Source organism: Peromyscus eremicus, chromosome 1, assembly GCF_949786415.1.
Source record: "Peromyscus eremicus chromosome 1, PerEre_H2_v1, whole genome shotgun sequence".
Classification (NCBI taxonomy): Eukaryota; Metazoa; Chordata; class Mammalia; order Rodentia; family Cricetidae; genus Peromyscus; species Peromyscus eremicus.
The window spans coordinates 117,994,304-118,015,163 of record NC_081416.1 but is presented as its reverse complement, the minus strand read 5'-3'; the positions used below and the strand labels follow the sequence as shown (position 1 = coordinate 118,015,163).

At 53.8% G+C, this 20,860-nt stretch overlaps 1 protein-coding gene across 1 annotated transcript; it reads right to left on the bottom strand.

The window, feature by feature from the left end:
- Nucleotides 1-262: 262 nt before the first annotated feature.
- Man2a2 (mannosidase alpha class 2A member 2) lies at nucleotides 263-20,824 on the bottom strand. The gene is made up of 25 exons (XM_059272393.1): nucleotides 20,677-20,824; nucleotides 20,302-20,501; nucleotides 19,182-19,329; nucleotides 18,219-18,476; nucleotides 18,005-18,149; nucleotides 17,708-17,879; nucleotides 17,380-17,507; nucleotides 17,024-17,197; nucleotides 16,256-16,442; nucleotides 13,562-13,739; nucleotides 13,060-13,262; nucleotides 12,727-12,909; nucleotides 12,461-12,575; nucleotides 12,176-12,243; nucleotides 11,880-12,045; nucleotides 10,743-10,979; nucleotides 9,170-9,292; nucleotides 8,708-8,822; nucleotides 8,341-8,474; nucleotides 7,646-7,787; nucleotides 6,282-6,415; nucleotides 5,904-5,978; nucleotides 3,240-3,434; nucleotides 3,008-3,115; nucleotides 263-1,752 (listed from the first exon to the last, which is right to left on the bottom strand). The coding sequence occupies exons 3-25, from the start codon at nucleotides 19,311-19,313 to the stop codon at nucleotides 1,600-1,602; spliced, it is 3,525 nt and encodes a 1,174-aa protein (XP_059128376.1). The 5' UTR covers nucleotides 19,314-19,329; nucleotides 20,302-20,501; nucleotides 20,677-20,824; the 3' UTR covers nucleotides 263-1,599.
- Between the last annotated feature and the right edge of the window lie 36 nt (nucleotides 20,825-20,860).

Below are 20,860 nucleotides of genomic sequence, written 5' to 3'. Positions count from 1 at the left end.
CTGTCTGAACTCTCCGTGTTGTCCATCAGTCTCTCTGATCTGATCATGATGACTGAACCCATGCTGGCAGAGTTCAAGCCTTTGAGGACTCTGCCGTACAGTGCCTTGTGCCCACCTTGGTACCACCAGCATACATCACCACTGCCTTTCAGAACTACCTCACGTCCTCATCCTGTACTCTCCTAAATGAATGGCAGAACTGGCAGGATTCCAAAAGGTGCCAATCTCACTGGAATTCCATTGATTTTATGGGCTGATTTGGGAAGGAGCATGTATATACTCAGGCAACTCACAGAATGCCCTGCTGGGTCTTCAGTTGACACTGATATTTTAGGTAGCTTATGGTTTAAAAACAGTGGCAGTCATGATTCTTCTTCGTCTCCATCTGAACTGAGGGGTGGGTGATACCATGACTCTGCTACATAACAGCATGCCCCGGCTAGTTTCTGACTCTCAGAAGAGTACCTGTACTTCACTGGTTCTTCACTGGTGATAGGGACCTTCATCTAGACTATGATGCTTCTTTCTCGTCTTGGCTTACTAAGTCTTCATGAGGGATGGACTTTCACTTTTACCAACCCTGTTTCACCAGGTATAGACAAATTCTCTATTAAGTGAAGCTAAAATGAAGCCTCATCGAAGCATACAGCCTCCTAATTTTGTCTCCATCCTGTTCGTCCCACGCACCAGGAGAGTAATATTTCTGCAGATGGAACAAAGATTAACCTCTCAGCCTTCCACTGGACCCAGCATGGGTACCTTCCCAAGGTGCCCGAACATAGGGCTCTTGGAAGCTCCGTTTCCTTTCTAGGGAAAGGAACTTGGCCAGGAACCCTATGATAGGAACTTGTGAGGAGAGTGGTGTGTGAGCTGAAGAGGCAGGAAGGGTGGGAGACACCTCTCACCCCCGCCACAAATCCACACATCACAAATGACCCGCGCAGAATGGGGGTGGGTTCCCGAAGTGTTCTCTGGCCTCTGGCCTTGATTTAGAGTCTCGGCAAGTCCTTCCTGCCACCCAGCAGTCACTAGCCAGGGCATACAGGCCCAGTGGCACTTCGAGCAGAGGCAGAGAACAGAAAGCAGCAAAGCCCTTCAGCTCTTGGGAGAGGTAGGGATCCTTCTGTTCCTGTGCTCCACTAACAATGGGTCCTTCCCCCCCTTCTGCCCCTGTGCCTCATACTAGGACATGTGGGGTCTATGTCACCATAGGACCCCCTAGACCTAGCTCATAACTGCAGTCACCTCACTCTGGGCTACTCCCCCTCAGCCTCCTTGACCTCTTCCGTGTGCCCCCACTCTTCCTACGTCCCATTTTGGGAAAAGGATGGGAGCCTGAGCCTGTGCCCCACTGGGCACCCACTCACAACCCAAAGAACCTCCTCTCCCTTGTCTCACTGGCCTCTGCTCACCACGGATGTGTAGGCTGTCCCCAAACACAGAAGCAGCTATAGACAAGGCAAGGGCAAAGCCCAGTCTGTCACAGTTCTGAGAGGCAGAACGGGATGTGATACTAGTGTGACTTGTCCAACCCCATCTTGGTGTTAAGAGGCGGTCTCTGTGGATGAACTTTCTCTTCAGGCCACAAGAAGCCCTACCCTAACCCAAGCGGAGGCGGAAGGTGCCAATCTCCATGGGCTCCACAAAGATGTCCGTGCTGTTGGAGGGTGAGGCCAGAGGGTACAGCAAAGTCAAAGAGGTTGGCTGCAGGAATACCACATCCAGGCCATGGAAGAGGCTTCCCAGGGCCAGCTGTGAAGAGAGAGGAGGCCGGCTGAGCTGGGCACTGCCAACACTGGGATAAGTTCTTCCTTACATCTTTTTTTTTTTTTTTTTTTGAGCTGAGGATCGAACCCAGGGCCTTGCGCTCTGCCATTGAGCTAAATCTCCAACCCTCCTTACATCTTTTTTAAAACAAGGTCTCGGGGCTGGAGAGATGGCTCAGAGGTTAAGAGCACTGACTGCTCTTCCAGAGGTCCTGAGTTCAATTCCCAGCACCCACATGGTGGCTCACAACCATCTGTAATGAGATCTGGTGCCCTCTTCTGTGTACATAATAAATAAATAAATCTTTAAAAAAAAAAAAAAAAAAAAAAAAAAAAAAAAAAAAAAACAAGGTCTCACACTGCAATCCAGGCTGCCCTCGAACTCACAACAATCCTTTCTCAGTCTCCCGAGCGCTAGGATGACCCCTGGCGTTCGGTCAGATCCTTAGGGAAAGCAGCTGAGCCAGTGACACACAATTGCAACTCTTGGGAGGGAGAGGCAGGTGCCTCAGGAGTTCAGCTCGGCTTTGGCCACACAGTAACATTGTATTCAGCCTACATAAGACCTTGTCTCAAAAATAAAAATAAGAGCCAGGCGGTGGTGGCACAAGCCTTTAATCCCAGCACTCGGGAGGCAGAGCCAGGCAGATCACTGTGAGTTCGAGGGCCAGCCTGGGCTACAAAGGGAGATCCAGGACAGGCAACAAAAGAACACAGAGAAACCCTGTCTCGAAAAACAAAACAAAACAAAATAAATAAATAAAAATAAGATAAATATGAAAAGTAAGAAGGCAATGATCTTAGGAAAGCAACAAGCCTCAGACAGGGCTTTGCTGCTGTCTGTCCAACAAGCCTGTTGGGGCTCCTCAGTGTAGGAACTGTCACACCAAGCTGCGTTTGACAAGTCACCAGAGCAAGCAAAGGCCAGCGGACACCGTGAGCCATGCTTTGAAAGGCACAGTGAGTAGTTTTTCATTTCTCAGGTTTCCCTCTTCGCTCAGTACAGGGCCCTCCCGTGTTCTGGTTCCGGGTCTTGTCTGAAACTGCTCCTGCCCAGCTCAGCACCGAAAACCACATCAACAGCCTCCCCTTTGTCTCTGGGAGTCCTGCGGTTACACCTGCTCCTCTCATCCTGCTGCCAACCCCAGCCCAGCCTCCCTCTCAGCTCTCAGCTCTGCTCCTGCGGAAGGCCGGGCTTCACTGTCCTGACCGGGCCCTGCCTCCCACACGGGCCTGCTCACCTTGCCTTGGCTTGTGGTACAGTTGAAGCCCAAGTTCTTGGCCTCAAGGCCACAGTCGAACCCCTTGCGGTGTAGGATGAGGGCGGCATCAGCTGAGGGTGAGGTGTCCTGGAAGACAGCCAGGGGCAAGAGCAATGGAGGTGGGCAGCACTTCTGCCCAGAAGGCAGGGCCGAACAGGGAAGAGGGGGGCAGAACCTGGTGGTAAGGTTTAGCACTCACTGGAACATTTACCTCAGATGCGAGCGTGCGGAGATTGAGCAGGTGGAAGTCACAGGGCAGCGGAGAAGCCAGAGGGTGGAAAGAGCGCAGAGTAGGGCTGGTGAGCTGCCTCGTGGCCACAGGCAAGGCGAGGGGAGGCGTGTTGAGGTACATCGAAGTCAGGTGGCTGAGGAGGGACGGGTAGCTGGTAGAGCGCTCATCTTGGACCTGCAAGATGGACCCAAAACACAGGTGAGGGAGCAGCGCCAGGCTAAGGGGTGAAGCAGGAGAGGCAGGCCAGATCCTTAGAGAACAGCTTTCCTGGGCCACCTGGACTCTGGCTGCCTGCCTCCAGGCCCGAACCTCCAACCTTTCCTGAGTGGCTACTTCTCACGGGACTCAATGCAGAGAGGGCTGTGTTACTGGGCTCGCTTCTGTGTCTTCTTTAACACGATCATGAAGAATGTGCCGTTACCCCACAGAGAGGAGCAGGCATGCTCAACAGGCAGACAGGCTTCTCACAGCGACAGTGTTCTAACTATCCCACGGCAGGATGCCACCACATCCGCAGCCAGCCTGCCGCTCAGGCCCACCAGCTCAAGCCGGTAAGACCACTCCTCAAGTGGTCCCCAGGATGCCACATTCACGGGCTTACGCGGGACTTTTCTCCTCAGCCACTCCATTTCTCTATGCGGATCCCGGACCCTGGTCCCACCCTCTGAGTGCCTCCCTTCAAGCCCGGGCAGGGCCTATTCCTCTTCCATGTTGCTTTGCAATGTCCTCAACGCAGACTGCCACTCCGACTCCATTCTCCTACCCTTGGCTTTTCAAGTCACTAAGGCTTCCTGTTTCAACATTAAAACTGTCACCCCTACCTTGTCTCCCCACAGCCACGCTGCTGCTTGTGGTCCTGACAGCTGAGGGCAAACCCTGACAGCACCCCTCCCTACTCAGGTCCTTCCGTGGTCCCCAGATCTCTGCAGCCTGCCCTGGCCCTCCCTTCCACCATGCCCTAGGCCAGCACTGGCTCATGGAGTTTTCTGATTAACAAACACCATCTGCATGGCTTCTGTGATAGCTACTGACCACTTGGAACAACAGGGGGCTTAAATGTCATTTAAAAGACAATTTATTAGTATTAGTTTGTGTATGTGTGTGTGTGGGGGGGGGTTGCCTGCATATAGTCTGTGCACTTCATGTATGCAGTGCTCCTGGAGGCCAAAAGAAGACAGTGTCCCTTGAATTGGAATTAGAGATGGCCCTGAGCTGCCCTATGAGTTTTGGGATCAAACACGGGTCCCCTGGAAGAGCAGTCAATGCTCTTAACCACTGAGCCATCTCTCCAGCTCCGTATAATTTGTTTTTACTCTTTATTGTTCTGAGACAGGGTCTCACTATGTAGCACCAGCTGCCCTGGAACTCCCGATGCAGACCAGGCTTTCCCCTCATAGAGATCCACCGCCTCTATTTCCTGAGTGCCAGAGTTGAAGACCCGTGCCGCCCACCACACCTGGCCAAGGAGTGTGGCTGGTGTGAGTGAGAAACCTCAACTTATTTCATCCTCATTCATTTGAGCAGCTACACGTTTAAAAAAGGGGGGGGGGGGCTGGAGAGATGGCTCAGAGGTTAAGAGCACCAACTGCTCTTCCAGAGGTCCTGAGTTCAATTCCCAGCAACCACATGGTGACTCACAACCATCTGTAATGAGATCTGGCGCCCTCTTCTGGCCTGAAGGGATATACACAAGCAGCACACTGTATACATAATAAATAAATAAATTAAAAAAAAAAAAGCAAGCCTGGTGGTATACTCCCATAATTCTAACCCTTGGGAAACAGAGGCAGGAGGATGAAGGCTAGCCTGGGCTACATGAGACCTTGTCTCAAAAAAAAAAAAAAGCAAGTAAGTAAACAGCCTATGTAACTGGGCATGGTGGCATGTCTGTGCTCTTAGCTACTTGGGAGGCTGAGACCAGAGGCTCACTGAACTCAGGAGTTCAAGGCCAGTCACGGCAACAAGTGAGGCCAAAATCAAAGTTAACCAAAGATAACCCTGAGGTTATCCTTACTACATCAAGAGGGCAGCCCAAGCTACATAAGACCCTGTCTGTCACACACACACACACACACACACACACACACACACACACACCCCAAAACTAACACCAACCTAAAAACAAAACTGGACTGGAGACGGAGCTTAGTGAGTGGTAGTGCACTTGCCTAACATGTACAGAGCCCTGGGTTCAATCCAAGTACCCAGAAATGGCCAGGACACATGGATGGTGCCTGCCATGCTGGCCAGCACTGCTTTAGTCTAAAATCACAGCGGGTCTCCCTTCCACACCGTCATGGCTGCCTTCTACGTTGTGCATGGTTCCCACTCACCACAGCTGAGCCTGGTGACCGCTGTTTCAGGCAGCGTCTGTCACCTCTTCAGCCCATGCTGCCCTGGTACCGCAGGCCCAGCGAGACCCCACTTCCACGCCATACGCAGACACTTAGACCCTGCTCACTAGTGGGGCCTGGGGCAGCAGCACATTGGCCCATATCCTTTACTTCCCACAGCATAGCAGGGGCTCGGCATCTACGTGAGGAGTAAGGGACTAAGCCACACCTGCAGGATGCTAGGCAGCAGACTCAAACTACAGGGCTAGCCTGCTCACCCTAGGCCACCAAGGCCCTCGCTGACCCTTACCTTCGGGCTCCTGATCGTGTTGCTGGAAAAGATCAAGCCCCTAAACATGGTTGCCAGTTTGGAGAAAAAGCCAGGCTGGTGAGGCAAAGAAAGCCGAGAGATGAGCAGGGTTATGTCAGGGTTAGGAAATGCTCAGGCTGGGGAGGGGAGGGGGATGAGAGCACCAAAGACAGAGGCAGATGAACATGACGGGCAAGGTGACAGGGTGTGGCTGGGGAGGGACTGCCAAGCGGCATGAGATGGGTCAGCAAATGCCATAGGCCTCCTGCCTCACGCGGGAATTAAGCTGTGCTGTCTGCCCCTTGCCCTCTGGCTACATCTGGGAACCCACAAGGCCGAGCCTACACTAGCTCACTGGACAGTGGGCCCAGATATTACCTCCTGGCTCACGGTTCGCCGCTCTAACAGGAGGCGGAAGCGGTTGCAGGTGATCTTGTTGTCTTTGAGCCCTTGGCCTAGACCCCGGTTGTCATCCTGCATCAGCCGTCGGTCCAAGATCACCTCCAGCTGGCCTGGGGAAGGTCGACAGTAAGCTCCAGGCGGCCAAACCCAGGGCTAAGCAGACACAGACCTTGGGAGCAGACTCTCCACCTCAGGGACTCAGGGAAAGGCCAGTGAGACAGACAAGCTGAGTCCCTCAGAAGAGAGAATGATGGACTCCTGGTACTGGGAGAGCAGAGTGCAGGTGTCCCGCCTTACCTCTCTAGGTGGAGAACAGGGGACCTAGAAAGGGGTGCTGATCATGGCAGTTGACCTCTGTGACCCAGAAGTAGGTCTTGGGCCCTGGGCCTAAGCCAGCAGAAGCCTCTTGGGGACAGGCCACACAGAACACTGTCAACAGCAGATGGAAAACTGAGAGGCCTGTCTGTCACACGGCTGCAGGCCCTCATCTGAGGTGGGCTGGCTTCCTCAGGCCGGGCAGACTCACGACTGACACATGCTCTCTTGCCTCTGCTCTACCCGGCACAACTAGAAGGCCCAGCAGTCCCGACAGGTGTTGCCTGTCAGAAGCAGGCTATGGCGAGGACAGGCAGAAGGCATGTGAGGTGAGGTTCAGCAAGGCCTCCAATAGACGGGAGGACCACCTCTGTTTCCCATTTGAATAGGCTTGGGGGAAAGGTCTCATTGCAGAGCTGATGGATGGGAAGAAAGAAAGGCTTTCACCACAGTAACCCACAAGAGCTTCCCCCAGAGGGCCAATTCTCCCTTTCATCTCCCAGTCCTTACTCTGATTTCTGTAGTCTCCGGCTTTGTACTCTGAGCAGACAGGAAGCTATCTCCAACCCTAAAATAGGTTCCTTGCATAGAACATAATCATCCCTTAATGTCCCATGTCCCAGAGGGGCAGACAGCTGACTGAGCAAGGACAATGGGCTGTATTCAGGAGTGTTCAGACAGACAGATCCCAAAAAATCCTGGCAGCGGATAGGAGAGCCACATTCCTCCCAGAGAGGAAGCAGGCTCAACACTCACCACCACTGTGACATAGCCTTGATCCGGCACTCAGTTCAGCCCTCACCAGCTCTATACCCCATAGACAGACAGACCTCTAAGGCCTCAGAGTCCATAAAGTATGTTCATTTTGTCCCAAGGCATCCCTCACTGAGAATAACCCTTCCATACCCATCTGCTTCTCCCAAGTGTGACTGACAGGAGCTGTGTATGGCTCACCCCCTTTTCAAGCTTTGGGGTGGTGGGGTCTAGAGAGAGGGAAGCAAAGGGTAGGTTGGTTCCCCACTCACCGTCAGAGAGGCTGGAGACACCCAGGGCCTGGGCAGTGTGCAGTGTGAGGCGCCTCTGTCCATCTTGGATGTAGGCCATGACTGGCATGGGGTAAAAGTTAGCCTGCAGGGGCAACTTCTTCAGATACCGCCGGGGCTGTACCTGCAGGTACAGAGTTCAGAGCCAGCCAGGAATGGTGTCTGACTTGTGTTCTGAAGGCTGCTCAGTGTGAAGGCTTTCCTGGCTATTTTTGTTTTATTTTTTGTTGTTGGTGGTTGTTTTTTTTTTTGAGAAAGAGTTTCTCTGTGTAGCCCTGGCTGTCCTAGAACTCACTCTGCAGACCAGGCTGGCTTTGAACTCAGAGATCTACCTGCCTCTGCCTCCCGAGTGCTGGGATTAAAGGCGTGCAGCACCACCACTGCCCAGCTATATTTTTTAAATCGTGTGTATGTATATAATGTGTGCAAATGTGTGTATATGCTACAGCACACACGTGGAGGTCAGAGAAGAACTCTGTGGAATGGGTTCCCCCCTTCCACCTTTATCAGGGTTCCAGGAATTGAACTCAGGTTCCCAGGCCTGATCAAGAGCCTTTACCCACTGAACCATCTCACTGGCCCTATACTTGCCACTGGCCCTCGGCACACCCCCGCCCCCCACAGCACCTGTATGGGAAGGCCAAAGCAGTCTAAGTTCCTCGGGGCCCAAGAAGTACCTGAAAGCCATTGAGGTCTGTGAAGAAAGTACCCTGGCTGTCAATGTCCGTGTGGATGCGCAGGGCCAGCTCCTTGTTCACATAGTCCCTGATGTCTACCAGGAATGCCATGTCCAGAGACAGACCCTCTACCCCTAGACACAGGGACGGCCAGAAGTGAGGCGAGCCAGAAGTGACTATGCCCAGGGAAGCTCTACCCACCCTCCTCCTCCTGGGAGCTCCCAGGGCAGTGGTGATTGGATTCTTCCCCAAGAGTCAAGCATCCAATGTCAAAGGACACACTACTTGTCAACAGTGATGGGGCAGAACAGGTGCCAGCCTGTGGACCTCACACCTGCTGGTGACCGTCCCCACCCACAGGGCTCACCTGGCAGGTTGTATAGGCGAACCACTTGGTGAAAGTGCTCGTAATACGCAGCCACCTCCGAGAAGAACGGGCCTTCGGTGACACGGAGCACAGGGGGCTTCTTGGGGACGTAGGGCTGGAAAAAGAGCAAAGGCCACTGAACCCACAGCACAGAGGACGAAGTAACAGTACCAACCCAGAGTGGGGCAACAGAAGTCCTCGGCCAGGGCCCTGGCCTGACCACCTGTGCTGAGCAGGCCTGAGCTACGGTTAAGATCACAGCCCACCAACAAGGCGATGAACAAGGACAGCAGGGCAAGATACAGGAAGCAGTGAGGAAGAGTGATGCGGGGCCCTCCCAAGCCCCTCCCAGGCCCCTCCCAGGCTCTCCCCATCCACCAGGTCCCTCCCAGGCCCCTCCCAGGCCCCTCCCAGGCTCTCCCCATCCACCAGGCCGGGCAGGCTCTGTGAGGCGTCGGCTACCTTAGCCTCGCTATCAGGCAGGAAGAGGTAGGCTCCACTCTTATCCTTGGATGTGCGGGTGCCGTAGATGAGGACCTTCACCTCCATCTGCTGTTCCTGTTCCTCATCCACCCTTCGGATGCTCTGCCAAGAAACACAGCCCTGACCCCTGGCCCCACACCAGCACGTCAGGTCTCCCCCAGGAGGGCATGGACTGACTTCCCCCAAGGAGCCAAGCCCGGTGCTACGGTTGGGATCTTAGCTGTCCCCCATAAGGCCTGTGTGTTACAGGCTCGTTCCCAGACTGCTGCCACTCAGCGAGGTAGGGAACCGTGGGCTCTACCACTTCCCTTCCCCTTCTACCTTTTCTTTTTTTTTTTTTAGACAAGGTTTCTCTGTGCAGACCTGGCTGTCCTAGAACTCACTCTCTAGACCAGGGTGTCCTCAAGATCCGCCTGCCCCTGCCTCCCGAGTGCTGGGATTAAAGGCACGTGTCACCCCCAGCCAGCTTAGGCTGACCTTAGCTTCTGATCCTCCTGCCTTCACCTCCCAGTGCTGGGGTTACAGGCACGTGCCACCACACTCCGTTCTAGCCAGTGCTGGGGACCAACCCAGGGCTTCTCAGAACAGACTGCTTACCTAGCATGCCTCTCTAGCCCCACCTTTCTTTTTTCTGAGACAGGGTTTCTTTGTACAGCCCTGACTGTTCCAGTCCCTTTTTATCCACCCCCCCATCTCTCTCTATCTCCCTCTGTCTCTCTGTCTCTTTTGAGACACCATTTCACTATGTAACTCGGGCTAACCTGGAACTCACCGTGTAGACCAGGCTGGCCTTGAATTTACAGAGATCCTCCTGTCTCAGTCTCTCAAGTGCTGGGATTAAAGGTGTATGTGACCAAACCCAAGTTTTCTTTCTTTCTTTTTTTTTTTTTTTTTTTTAAAGATTTATTTATTTATTATGTACACAGAAGAGGGCGCCAGATCTCATTACAGATGGTTGTGAGTCACCATGTGGGTGCTGGGAATTGAACTCAGGACCTCTGGAAGAGCAGTTGGTGCTCTTAACCTCTGAGCCATCTCTCCAGCCCCCAAGTTTTTTAAACTTTTTTGAGACAAGGGTCTCGTGTAGTCCAGGTTGGCCTCAAACTTGCTATGCAGCCAAAGATGACCTTGAACTTCTGATCCTCTTGTTTCTGCTCCCTCCACTGCTGATTACAGGTATGCACAATACCCAACCTCTCTCCTGCATCCTGGCTGTGAAGTAATTTACTTTCCTAAGGTGTGCTCCCTGCCTTGACATGCTGCCTAACCACAGGCCCCAAAGCAGTGGGTGTGCCCAACTGGAGGCTCAAGGCTCACTAACTGTGAGCTGAAATCGACCTCCTCTTCTTTACAACTCACAGATACAGTAGCGGACGATTAACACACTCAGCCTTGCCACGCTGTTAGCTTGACAGCTGTGCATGCTCACACCCAAGTCACTGTGAGTCAGGTGACAGGAGGCACATGGGGCCAGGAACAGCGGTACACAAGCCCCCCTGATGCCCATGCCCTCCTCTGGTCCCTCCCCACCACCCCTGGCCTGGCCCTTTACCTTGAGGAGCCCAGTAAGGCCGGAGAACCAGACCTGCATGTAGCGATTGCTGATGGCGAAGTCACTGGTGCTGGAGTCTATGACACGGAGAGGGAATGCTGTCTGCCTGCCGATGGACAGCTTCACACCATTCAGGTAGACACGTACAGAGGACGGCAGCGTGTAGGGCCCACCGAGATCTGGCTGCAACTGCAGCACACCCAGACCCAGGGCTGGCAGGCGGATGGGCACCGACACCTGGGAGCCCAGAGGCAGAAGGAAGCGTGAGCAGAGGAGCAGCCGTCCAAACAGGCCTGCTCCCTTCGTCCTTGACCTCTGCATTCTGTTTTCTGAAGCTAAGTGTGGAACCTTACACTTCTATCTGGAAAATCCTGTCTGCTTTGGGATCCTGATTCTGAGTTGTCATTCTGCACGCCTGTCAGCCAAAGGGCACAGCACTCAGTTGAGAGCCTGGGGTCCGAAGCAGGCTTCACATACTATCTGAGCGACCTCAGGCAAATAACTTAACCTCTCTGGGCCTCTGCTTCTGGAAATGACGACTGCATCACTGTGTACACTCATAAGAGTCTAATGAAAGCCAGGAGTGATGGTACATCATTGTATCCCAACAGTCAGGAGGTTAAGCAGAGGATAGCAAGTTTGAAGCCAACCTGAACTACACAGTGAGGCCTTGTCTTTAAAAACAAATTCGCAATGAATTGAATATCTAAGTGCTTCGAGCAGCGCTTGGTATGAACTAGATCTGAACATTTATTTTTCATCCGTATCACAGATGAAATCCTTAATAAGTCAACACAATAAATCATCATTAGAAGCTTGTGTCCGAATTAGAGTTAGAGACCAGGTTGGGGAAACAGGCAAGACCCCGTCACAATGAAGTAAACAATAAATACTTGTTGAGCAGCTGAGGGCACTGTTGCTGCCCTCTGGACTATAATTAGTACCACAGCGTCCTCACCATCCTTCTAAGGATACTCAAATCCCCAGAGTGACTATCCTTTGGGCAATACCTCTCCCCAAGCCACCTGCCTCCATCCTGGGGAGAAGCAGAGCACAGCACAGGAGTGGGAAGCAGGTGTTGATGCTGAGTGAGGCCCCAGGAGAGGTACTGAGCAGGGAGCACTGAGCCTGCCTCACCTGGTAGACATCGGGGACCATGTTAGTGGCCGAGCTCCAGTGCACACTGATCTGCACAGACAGGGGCTGGCCCTCCTCTGAAAGGACTCGCACCCTTGGGGAGTTGACCAGCAGGGTCACCACACTGAGCCGCTCTTGTTCCAGCGGGTTAAACAGCACCACAAACCTGTGGGTAGAAGGTGGGCTGACCCAGGAGCTTGCTGCAGCGGCGGGGCAGGGGCGGTAGCCAGAACCAGGGCGCCCTGCACTGTGGGGAGTGGAGGGTACCCCTGTGAACCTAGCCAGGCCTGGCTCACCTGGGTGAGGAATCCAGCTGGATCACTGTGCGCTCTGGCAGGGCATCGTGACTTAAACGACTGTCGTCCTGCAAGGACGTGGGCAGGAGGAAAGAATGATGGCCGGGCTCAACCTCCTCTCCACCCCAACCTGTCCAGGCCATGAGCCACCAACTACCTGAAACATGGACTTTGTACCCCAAAACAAAGAAGGCAAAGGAGGAACGGTACCCACTAACAGCAGCTCTTGAGGTAGTACCCACCCACAGCAGAGGATCTCTCAAGCAGATGTCGGAGGGGGCTCACCATTTGGAAGAAGGGTGTCCCAGGGTCAAATTCGTAGGTCTCCTTGTCTCCCAGCACCAGATAGTGAGCAGCATTGATGATGACCTGCTTCAGGCTCACCAGGGACCGCAGCAGCCTGTGGTGAGCAGGAGGGAAAGCTGAGAGAAGATGGTCATGGGGAAGGAAGCTGTCTGCCGTGCCAGCAGGACCAGCCCTCAGCAGCCTACCCACCAATCACGCGCATATCCTCTCTTTGAAATGATGAGGGGCACGGGGGTGGCTCCTACCTGACCCCATAGTCTACTACCACCGCCTCCTTGGCAGTTCCGGTGATGGCATCGTGGTGTTGGAAGAGGCCCAGTGTGCGGCGAGCTTCCGTCAGAAGAGCAAAATCAGACAGCGGGTACTGGCCAGCCAGTCCAGAGCGGCGGGCATGAGCCCCAGCCAAGCTGTACAGAACCTCTGCCCCACTACCCAGAGAAAGAAGTCAGAGCCTTCCTGTTCTGTTCAACCTTCTCCAGGGGGCCACCACACACTGATGGGGTCCTCTCTCGCTACCCCGCCCCTCCTACACCGCCAAGGTTAACTCTCACTCAGCAAGGGGAGGTGGCAGTTCTCACCGCAGGTGGGCTTCTAGGACTCGGTCCAAGCTCTTATAGAAAGGCCGGGAAGTGTAATAGCCTGTCCAGTAGTGGTCCTCCCGGTCAGCATAGGAGAAGAAATCTCCACTCAGCACAGGAAACCCTGGAGGCCGGGCACCGGGCTCCACTCCCGTCCTCTTATAGAGGGCATCAAAATACTCGGAGAGGGTCCCAAACTGGGCCTGTGGGGACCCAAAACAAGCTTCCATCAATTACAGAGCCTCCTGGGATCTCTGGCCACCATTCCACAATGCTGCAGGTGTGGGCAGGGGTGAGGACTTTGTCTAGCAAAGGGCGATAAATCTGTATGTCCTGCTCTTTTGGGCCTAGCAAGAGCTGGGGGACTTGGGAATGAATTCTGATCCACACAGGAACCTTGCCCAGGATTGGGAACGACCTGGAGCCCTCAGCAGCAGGGCTGGTACAGTGAGGACCGGGCCGCAGCCCCACAGCCGCAGATCCGTCTGCACACGCCTCCCACCTGCACATGCAGCTCAGGCTTGCTGTTGAGGAAGTCAAAGAGCCGCTGGTAGTTGAGGAACTGGGCATCCCACTCCTGGGGCTTGTCATACCGGAAGTCATCGCCCAGCGGCACGAGGAGAACATTGCTTCGGAAAAGCCGGGACTTCTTCCGGTACTGGTCCAGGAGCAGGGCTGCCCTGGAAACACAGAAGGTCACAGGCCCAACGTGAAGTCCCAGACTTAAAAAGATCAGTGAGGAAGCTGGGGAGGTGGCTCAGTGGATAAAATATTTGTCACGCAAGCGTGAAAACTGGAGTTTGCCACCCCGCCCCACCCCCAAAACCTGTAAATACCAGTGGGCATGGTGGCCTGACTGTAATCTCCGAGCTCAGAAGGTGGAGACACGCTCCCCAGAGCAAGCTGCACAGCTAGATTAGCCCAGACTGGAGACAAGCTCTGGGTTCAGCTGAGAAGCTTTTTCAATGAATAAAGGTGGAGAGAGACCAAGGAAGACCTCTGACATCAATGTTGGGTCTCCACATACACTCCCAGACCTGCATGTGCGTCCACAAACGTGGGCTCACACACATGCAAGCTATGCCGGGTGACATTCATTTTTAACTCTAGCACTTGGGAGGCAGAAGGCAGACAGATGTTTGTATGAGGCCAGCCTGATCTGTATAGCGAGTTCCAGGCCAGCCAGGATGACATAATGAGATACTGTCTCAAGAAAAGAAAGAGAAAAAAAAAAAAAATTCCTATGAAAAGCTAGGCACGCCGCACAATGGTGGCGCACGCCTTCAATCCCAGCACTCAGGAGGCAGAGCCAGGCGATCTCTGTGAGTTCGAGGCCAGCCTGGGCTACAGAGCAAGATCCAGGACAGGCACCAAAACTACACCAAGAAACCCTGTCTCGGAAAACAAAAACAAAAACAAACAAACAAAAAAGAAAAGAAAAAAAGAAAAGCTAGGCACAGTGGCACATCCTTTTAATCCCAGCACTTGGGAAGGTGAGGCAAGAAGATTCCAAGTTTGAAGCCAGACAGGTCTACACAGAGAAGGCCTGCTGAGTGTGGCAGCATATGCCTGTAATCCCAGCACTTTTGGGGTATCAGTAGTTCAAGCCCATCCTCACCTACACAGCAAGTTCAAGGACAGCCGCAGCTCCATGAAACTGTCTAAAGCCCCCCACACACACATGAGGAGTGGTACCTTGCTTGAACTGTATGCGAACATTTTTTTTTTATCCATATTATCTACCCAGTAGAGTCTTTTTTTTTTTTTTTAAACATTTATTTATTTATTATGTACACAGAAGAGGGCGCCAGATCTCATTACAGATGGTTGTGAGCCACCATGTGGTTGCTGGGAATTGAACTCAGGACCTCTTGAAGAGCAGTCGGTGCTCTTAACCTCTGAGCCATCTCTCCAGCCCCCAGTAGAGTCTTACAGCATGTCATTAGAGGCTTTTTCCTGCCAGGTACAGTGCCATGTGCCTGCAATCCCAACACCTGGAGGCTGAGGCAGGAGGATTGCTGCAAGTTTGAGGTTAGCCTGAGCTACAGAGTGAGCATTGGGCAAACCAGAGCTACATGACAAGACCTTGTCTCCAAAAAAGAAAAAGAAAAGTAGCTTTTCTGGTGCTTGCTTGGATGGCAAGCCTCAGTCACTGCCGCTGCTACTTACTATATTCTCAACAGTTTAGCTAAGGCGGCATTTAGATCAACCTTAACCAACACGTTTGTAGGGGTCCAATTTTAGTCACAGTGGTATCTTTGAGGTTCTTTACTATTCTCTTAGAAGGGACAGGTATTTTCTCAGAGGTTAGAGGCTCTCTGGCAGGACTGGGTAGATCTAAACAGGATTTGGACCCAGTGAATAGAAGATCTACCTGCCTGACTTCGAGCTGACCCAGAGAACCTAAGTCAAATGAAGGACAGCAGCTGAAAGTTTGCAGGAAATGGTACCCATGTAAGAATTGTTTACGACAGGTGCCTGGCATAGTGGTACACGTCTTTAGTCCCGGCACTTGGGAGGCAATGGTGGCAGATCTCTGAGTTCAAGGCCAGCCCGGTCTACATGGTGAGTTACAGGACAGCCAGAACTGCATAGTGAGACTTTGTCTCAGCAAAACAAAAAAAAGAGTTGTTTAGGGTTGGGGATGTAGCTCAGTTTGGAGAGTGCTTGCCCGGCCTCACAAACCCCTGATTTGGGCATAAACCAGGCGTGGTGAGTCATGCTTGTAACCCAGCACTCAGGAAATGGAGGCATGTTTGAAGCCAGTCAGCCTGGAATATGAGATCCCGTCTCAAAAAGAAAAAAAGGGGGTGGGGGTGGGGAATGCCTCCCAGTCTATTAGGGCATCAGAAGGCAGCTTCCCTGAGGAAAGTAAAAGCATTCTGGGAAGAAGCTAAGCACCATTCCCACCCCCCAGGGAGGCAGATGCATGGCCTGAACTCTCCACCGGAGTCTACCCTTTTTTCCAGGTCTGGTCAGCATCATGCAGTCCCGTGTGGCCCAGCCAAGACCAGAAGCCACGTTTCAGTCTAACTCCTCTGAGGAGCGAAATGTCAATACCAGCTGGGTGTGGTAGCAAAGACCTGTTACCCCTTTCTCAGAAGACTGAGGCAGGAGGATTGAGTACTGCTGGGGCTACACAGATCAAAACCAAAACCCAACACCACCTTGCCCAAGCAGGGCTGGCAGCAGATACCTGTCAGCCACATTGGCCTCTGTAATAGCCCTCGGAGGCACCTTCCAAGGGCAGTTGATGCGCCCACCCGGCAGACGTTTGAAATCAAACTGGCAGCAGATCTTGGGGTCAGGGCCACAGGTGTGTGGAACGTCATAGCTGTAGAAGGGCATCATGTGGCAAAAGATGTCTGTGCTGGAGTCTGGATCTACAGAAGGCAAAGACACACCATAAGGTGAGCCCCGGGCAGGCAGGGTTAGCCGCTAGACACAAAGACATCACAAGTGTGTAGATTCCAGTCGTCCATAGGCGGCCCTGAGAGACATTGAGACTCTGGCTAAACTCAGGACTGTAGATATGTGTGGGCTGGGAATAGGACCCAGGGCTTCCAAATCCACAGCTCCTACAGGACCATGTGCCCACAGAAGCCAGCAGAGGTCAACATGACTCTCTCCTAACCCAAGACAAGAGCTGCTTCAGGCAGTCTGCCCTTAGGGACAATAGGGGTCAGATTTCTTTCTTTTTTTTTTTTTAAATGATTTATTTATGTATTATGTACACAATGTTCTGTCTGCATATATCCTTGTTCATGGAAGAAGGCACCAGATCTCATCACAGATGGTTGTGAGCCACCATGTGGTTGCTGGGAATTGAACTCAGGACCTCTGAAAGATCAGCCAGTGCTCTTAACCTCTGAGCCATCTCTCCAGCCCGGGGTCCGATTTCTAATAAACCTCTTCCCCAGCGAAGATTACACTGCTTTAATACCCATGCCCTTCTTGTCCTTACCCCACATCTGCCTCCACATGAACTCCAGGCTGTGAGTGGCAGCAAAGTGCTTCTTGATGGCATAATGCACCCTCTGAATCAGCATGCTGGTCAGGTTGGCACGGCGCAGCAGGTAAGGCATGGTGGAGCTGTACCCAAAGGGGTCCACTGCCCAGCCTGAGCGAGGGGATGCACCTATGCAGAGCAGAGATTTCAAAGGCCCTGAATACCTTGGGGACTGGCCTCTGGCTTCCTAGTGCCTGGGAGGCCAGCTCTTAAAGGAGAAACTTCCTGCCAATCCCTGTACCTCACAGCATCTTGCCACAGTGCTCAGGCCCAGCTCTGGGGCAGAGTCTAGCCCCCATGCCCGGACTTACCCAGGTTTCTCTCCAGCCACTGGTGTCCCTCAATGAGCTGGTCAATCAAGGCAAAGTAATGGGAGTTGGCCTCATCTGGCATCACCCACCCGCCTGTTGCAATCTCCAGCTGCCCGTTTCCCACCAGCCTAGGGATGAAGGCACACTTAGGATGTGGCAGGGACCCTTTGCTTGGTCCTGGCAGCTAGAGGATGACAGGGACTGCATGCATTGGCCTCCTCCAGCCAGAGAATACTCACAAGCTTGGTACCCACAGAATGAGGCAAGACCAACCCACCCAGCTAGGGCTTAGGCAATGACCCTCCCACGCCTTCCTAACCACCACTACCTTCGAACTGCTGCCTTTTTTTGGGCACTGATGTTGTCCCACCACTTGGCGAAGAAGGAGACTTCTGCCCAGAGAAAGCGTCGTCGGGGATCTTCCTGCAGCTTGGACACCATGCTGTTGAGGATGTGTTGGGTTTGTTCCATGTAGTACTTGTCAAAAGTCTTGATCCAGCCTGGGAGAGCCAACAATAGGGTCCCCTGAATACGCCGCACACTTCAGCCGCACCCCTCCTTATGTTCGTCTTTCGTCCTCAGAAGCCTGCCCCACACCCTGGCGCCGGGCCTGCGGGGCCTTCACCTGGATCATTGTGTGAGTGGGGCACCACAAACACCTGCAGGTCTTCAGCATCCCAGTCATTTGGGCTGTAGGAGATGTCAAAACCTTGCCTCCACACGCCACCCTCCACATTGTCAAATGGCAAGTTCTCAGACACAGTTAACATCTGCAGGGAGGAACGCGGCTCAGTGCCTGTCGTCGACAGCACGAGGTCCCCGCCAGCTCCAGCTCTTACCTGTAGTTCTGGCTTCTGACCCCTGCCCCCCAAAGCAAACTGGCAGTCCTGGGGGGAGACAGAGAAGAAGCTGGGCCGGGGCTCTGGGAGCACAGCCCAGGAGCCGTTGGCTGTGTGGTAGGGCAGCAGGGCTGGTGGGCCCTCTGCATTGGCTGTCAGCTCCAGCACGGAGTCCTTGATGTGGCTGATGATCTCATGGTTCTCCTCCAACAGTTGTTCCAACTGTTCGATCCGGTTCTGCAGCACAGAAATTTGGCTCTGCCAAGAAGAAGAACAGAAAGGAATCACTCACGGCTCCCTCCCGGTCACCGGAAGAATTCCTGCTTGAGGTCACCACCTGATGCCTGACTGGCCTATGATTCCCCTCTCCTCAGGCCAGGTCAGACCCTAGGCCTACAGGGATGAAGTGCTCCTCCGCACATCACTCCTGCAGACTCCTATCCACTTGGCTTGGAAGTAGCATCACCCTGAAGCTCATGGGGGGGCAGGCAAACATTTCATCTCACATGCCCGTGCTCAGTGACCTGTACTTCCTGTCTCAAGCATGGTGCTGGGGACGGCATTCAGCTTAATGGAAAAGAAACACTGCAGTCAATTAGCAAGGTCTGCCAAGAACTCAACTCTGTCTAGCAATATACATGGCCACTTTTCTCCTCCTCCTTCTGCCGCTGCTGCCTTTCACTTCCTGTTGTGGCTAGGAGCACAGCCCAGTGGTAGAGCATGCATTTCGCCAGCACCAGCCCTTGGGCATTCACCTCCAAAAGGAAAATCTGCCTAGGAGCGTTCCTGAGCTCCAGATCTACAACTCAGCTGTAGATCATGTAGCCTGCATTTGTGCCTGAGACTCTAGGACTAATCCCTAAGACCATGGAGGAGGAGGGCGTTCTTGTCCCATACAGCTCTCCTGCTGGGGAGATGCCCGAGCCCAGGTGACCTGCATCTGGAGAACAAGGTGTGACTCACCCTGGGGAAGTTGCCACCATTCTGGTGTCTGGCAGGATCGTGCTGCACGCGGTCCAGCATCAGGTAGAGTGAAAACACAGCTACACAGAAGATGGCAGCCCCGCACACCGTCACCTGCTTTTTCAACTTCATATCGACCCTACAGCACCTGGCCCGAGAGATACCGTCTGTCGGTCCGGCATGCAAAATCCTTTGGTTGGCCTTCCGACCAAATGCCCTCTGAATTCCCAGGGAGCACCGATTTGTACCTGACTCTGGTCAAAAGCAAGGGAGCTTCCAAGAACCAAATCTTGGTTGAGACTCCCAGCACACAGGTAGCACATGTATCTGGGGCTCGTCCTGTAGGACAGGAGTTCTGTCTCCCCTCAGCCCCAGCTATAAACACTGGCATATGGGGGTGGGGGGCAGGTGAGATGGCTTGGTAGGTAAAAGCTCTTGCAGCCAAGCCTGACAACCAAGTTAATCCATTTGACTCACACGGAAGGAGAAAGCTAACTACCACAAACTGTCCTCTGATTGCCACATGTTTTCTGTGGTGTATAAATGTATAAAAATGTATATACATGTATAAACAAATGTAACACATTAAAAAACAAAACAAAACAAAAACCAAAACCAAAAACAGGGATAGCAGAGCCCCGGCTCTGACCCACGCTTCATTACAAAACCACTAATTGCAAACAGCTTGCTCAGGACTCGGCCCGCAGAGAATGTCTATCCAGGCTCCCTGGCCATGTATTTGTTTGACTTAGAGGTACAATCACCGGCTGGAGAGACCGGCAAGCCTCGCCCCTCTGACCTCCTGAGTCAGACGGCTACTCAGCAGAAACAGTGCCTGGCCCAGATCCTGTCTCAGGAAGCACACAGAATGGATTTCTTCTTAAAGAAGAAATGCTCACGTTTCTACCACAACCCAGTATTCGTGTTCTAGTATTCTCCCTGTCAGTACTGTGCAAAACTTCCAGTCCTGGCTTCCAGAGCGCTTTAAGGGACTCCTGAGAAGCCAGGGGCGAGACTCAGAGTCCCCAGGGTAGCGGAGGCCAGGCATAGCTTCTCGGTAACGGGGCAACTCGAGAGGACCCACAGTGCCCGCTGCCACCGCCCGCGGGTCCCCACTTGCCTGGCGGCGGAGGGAGGACGCTTAAAGGTGCCGAACGCGCGTGGGCGGGACCGCGTTTTGGAGTCTGCTCTTCGGGCCCGGGTGCTGAAGAGCTCTGTCACCTCTCCCTGCGTCCTACTTAGCGCCAACTGATTCCGCTCAGGAGCCTCCGGGCAATATTTTTAGCCCCTGGAGATTGGGTCCGGCCAAAGAGGGCGGAGCTAGAGAGCAGGAGCTGGGTCACCGTGGGGCAGGAACCTGCCGCGGGGTCTCCCCCCACCCCGAGCAGGCCCGCCCAGCCCCCTCCGGCCCTCGGAGCTCAGCGGGTACTCGGGGGCCGCAACGCCCGCGGCCTGCAGGCAGGAGTCATCGCCCGCACCCCGCCCGGCCCGTTACCGTACGCGGCCGGCCTCCGCGCCGCTCGGGACCCTGCCGGCCGAGCCTCGCCACCGCTTGCATCCCCGGGGACCGCAGCCCGCGCGGGGGCAGTTGCGCAGGCTAAGACAGAGGCCTGCCCACCCCTACCGCCCCTGCTCGGCCCCGCAGCCGCGCTCCCGCGGGGGCCAGGACCGCCGCGCGC

Excerpts from the sequence above, each read along its gene's own strand:
- Man2a2 (XM_059272393.1), bottom strand. The coding sequence starts at position 19,313 with ATGAAGTTGAAAAAGCAGGTGACGGTGTGCGGGGCTGCCATCTTCTGT. Across the intron at positions 10,980-11,879 it reads TGGTCCCCGATGTCTACCAG|GTGTCGGTGCCCATCCGCCT; the intron begins GTGAGGCAGGCT and ends CTGGGCTCCCAG. Across the intron at positions 5,979-6,281 it reads GGCGAACCGTGAGCCAGGAG|CCTGGCTTTTTCTCCAAACT; the intron begins GTAATATCTGGG and ends TTGCCTCACCAG.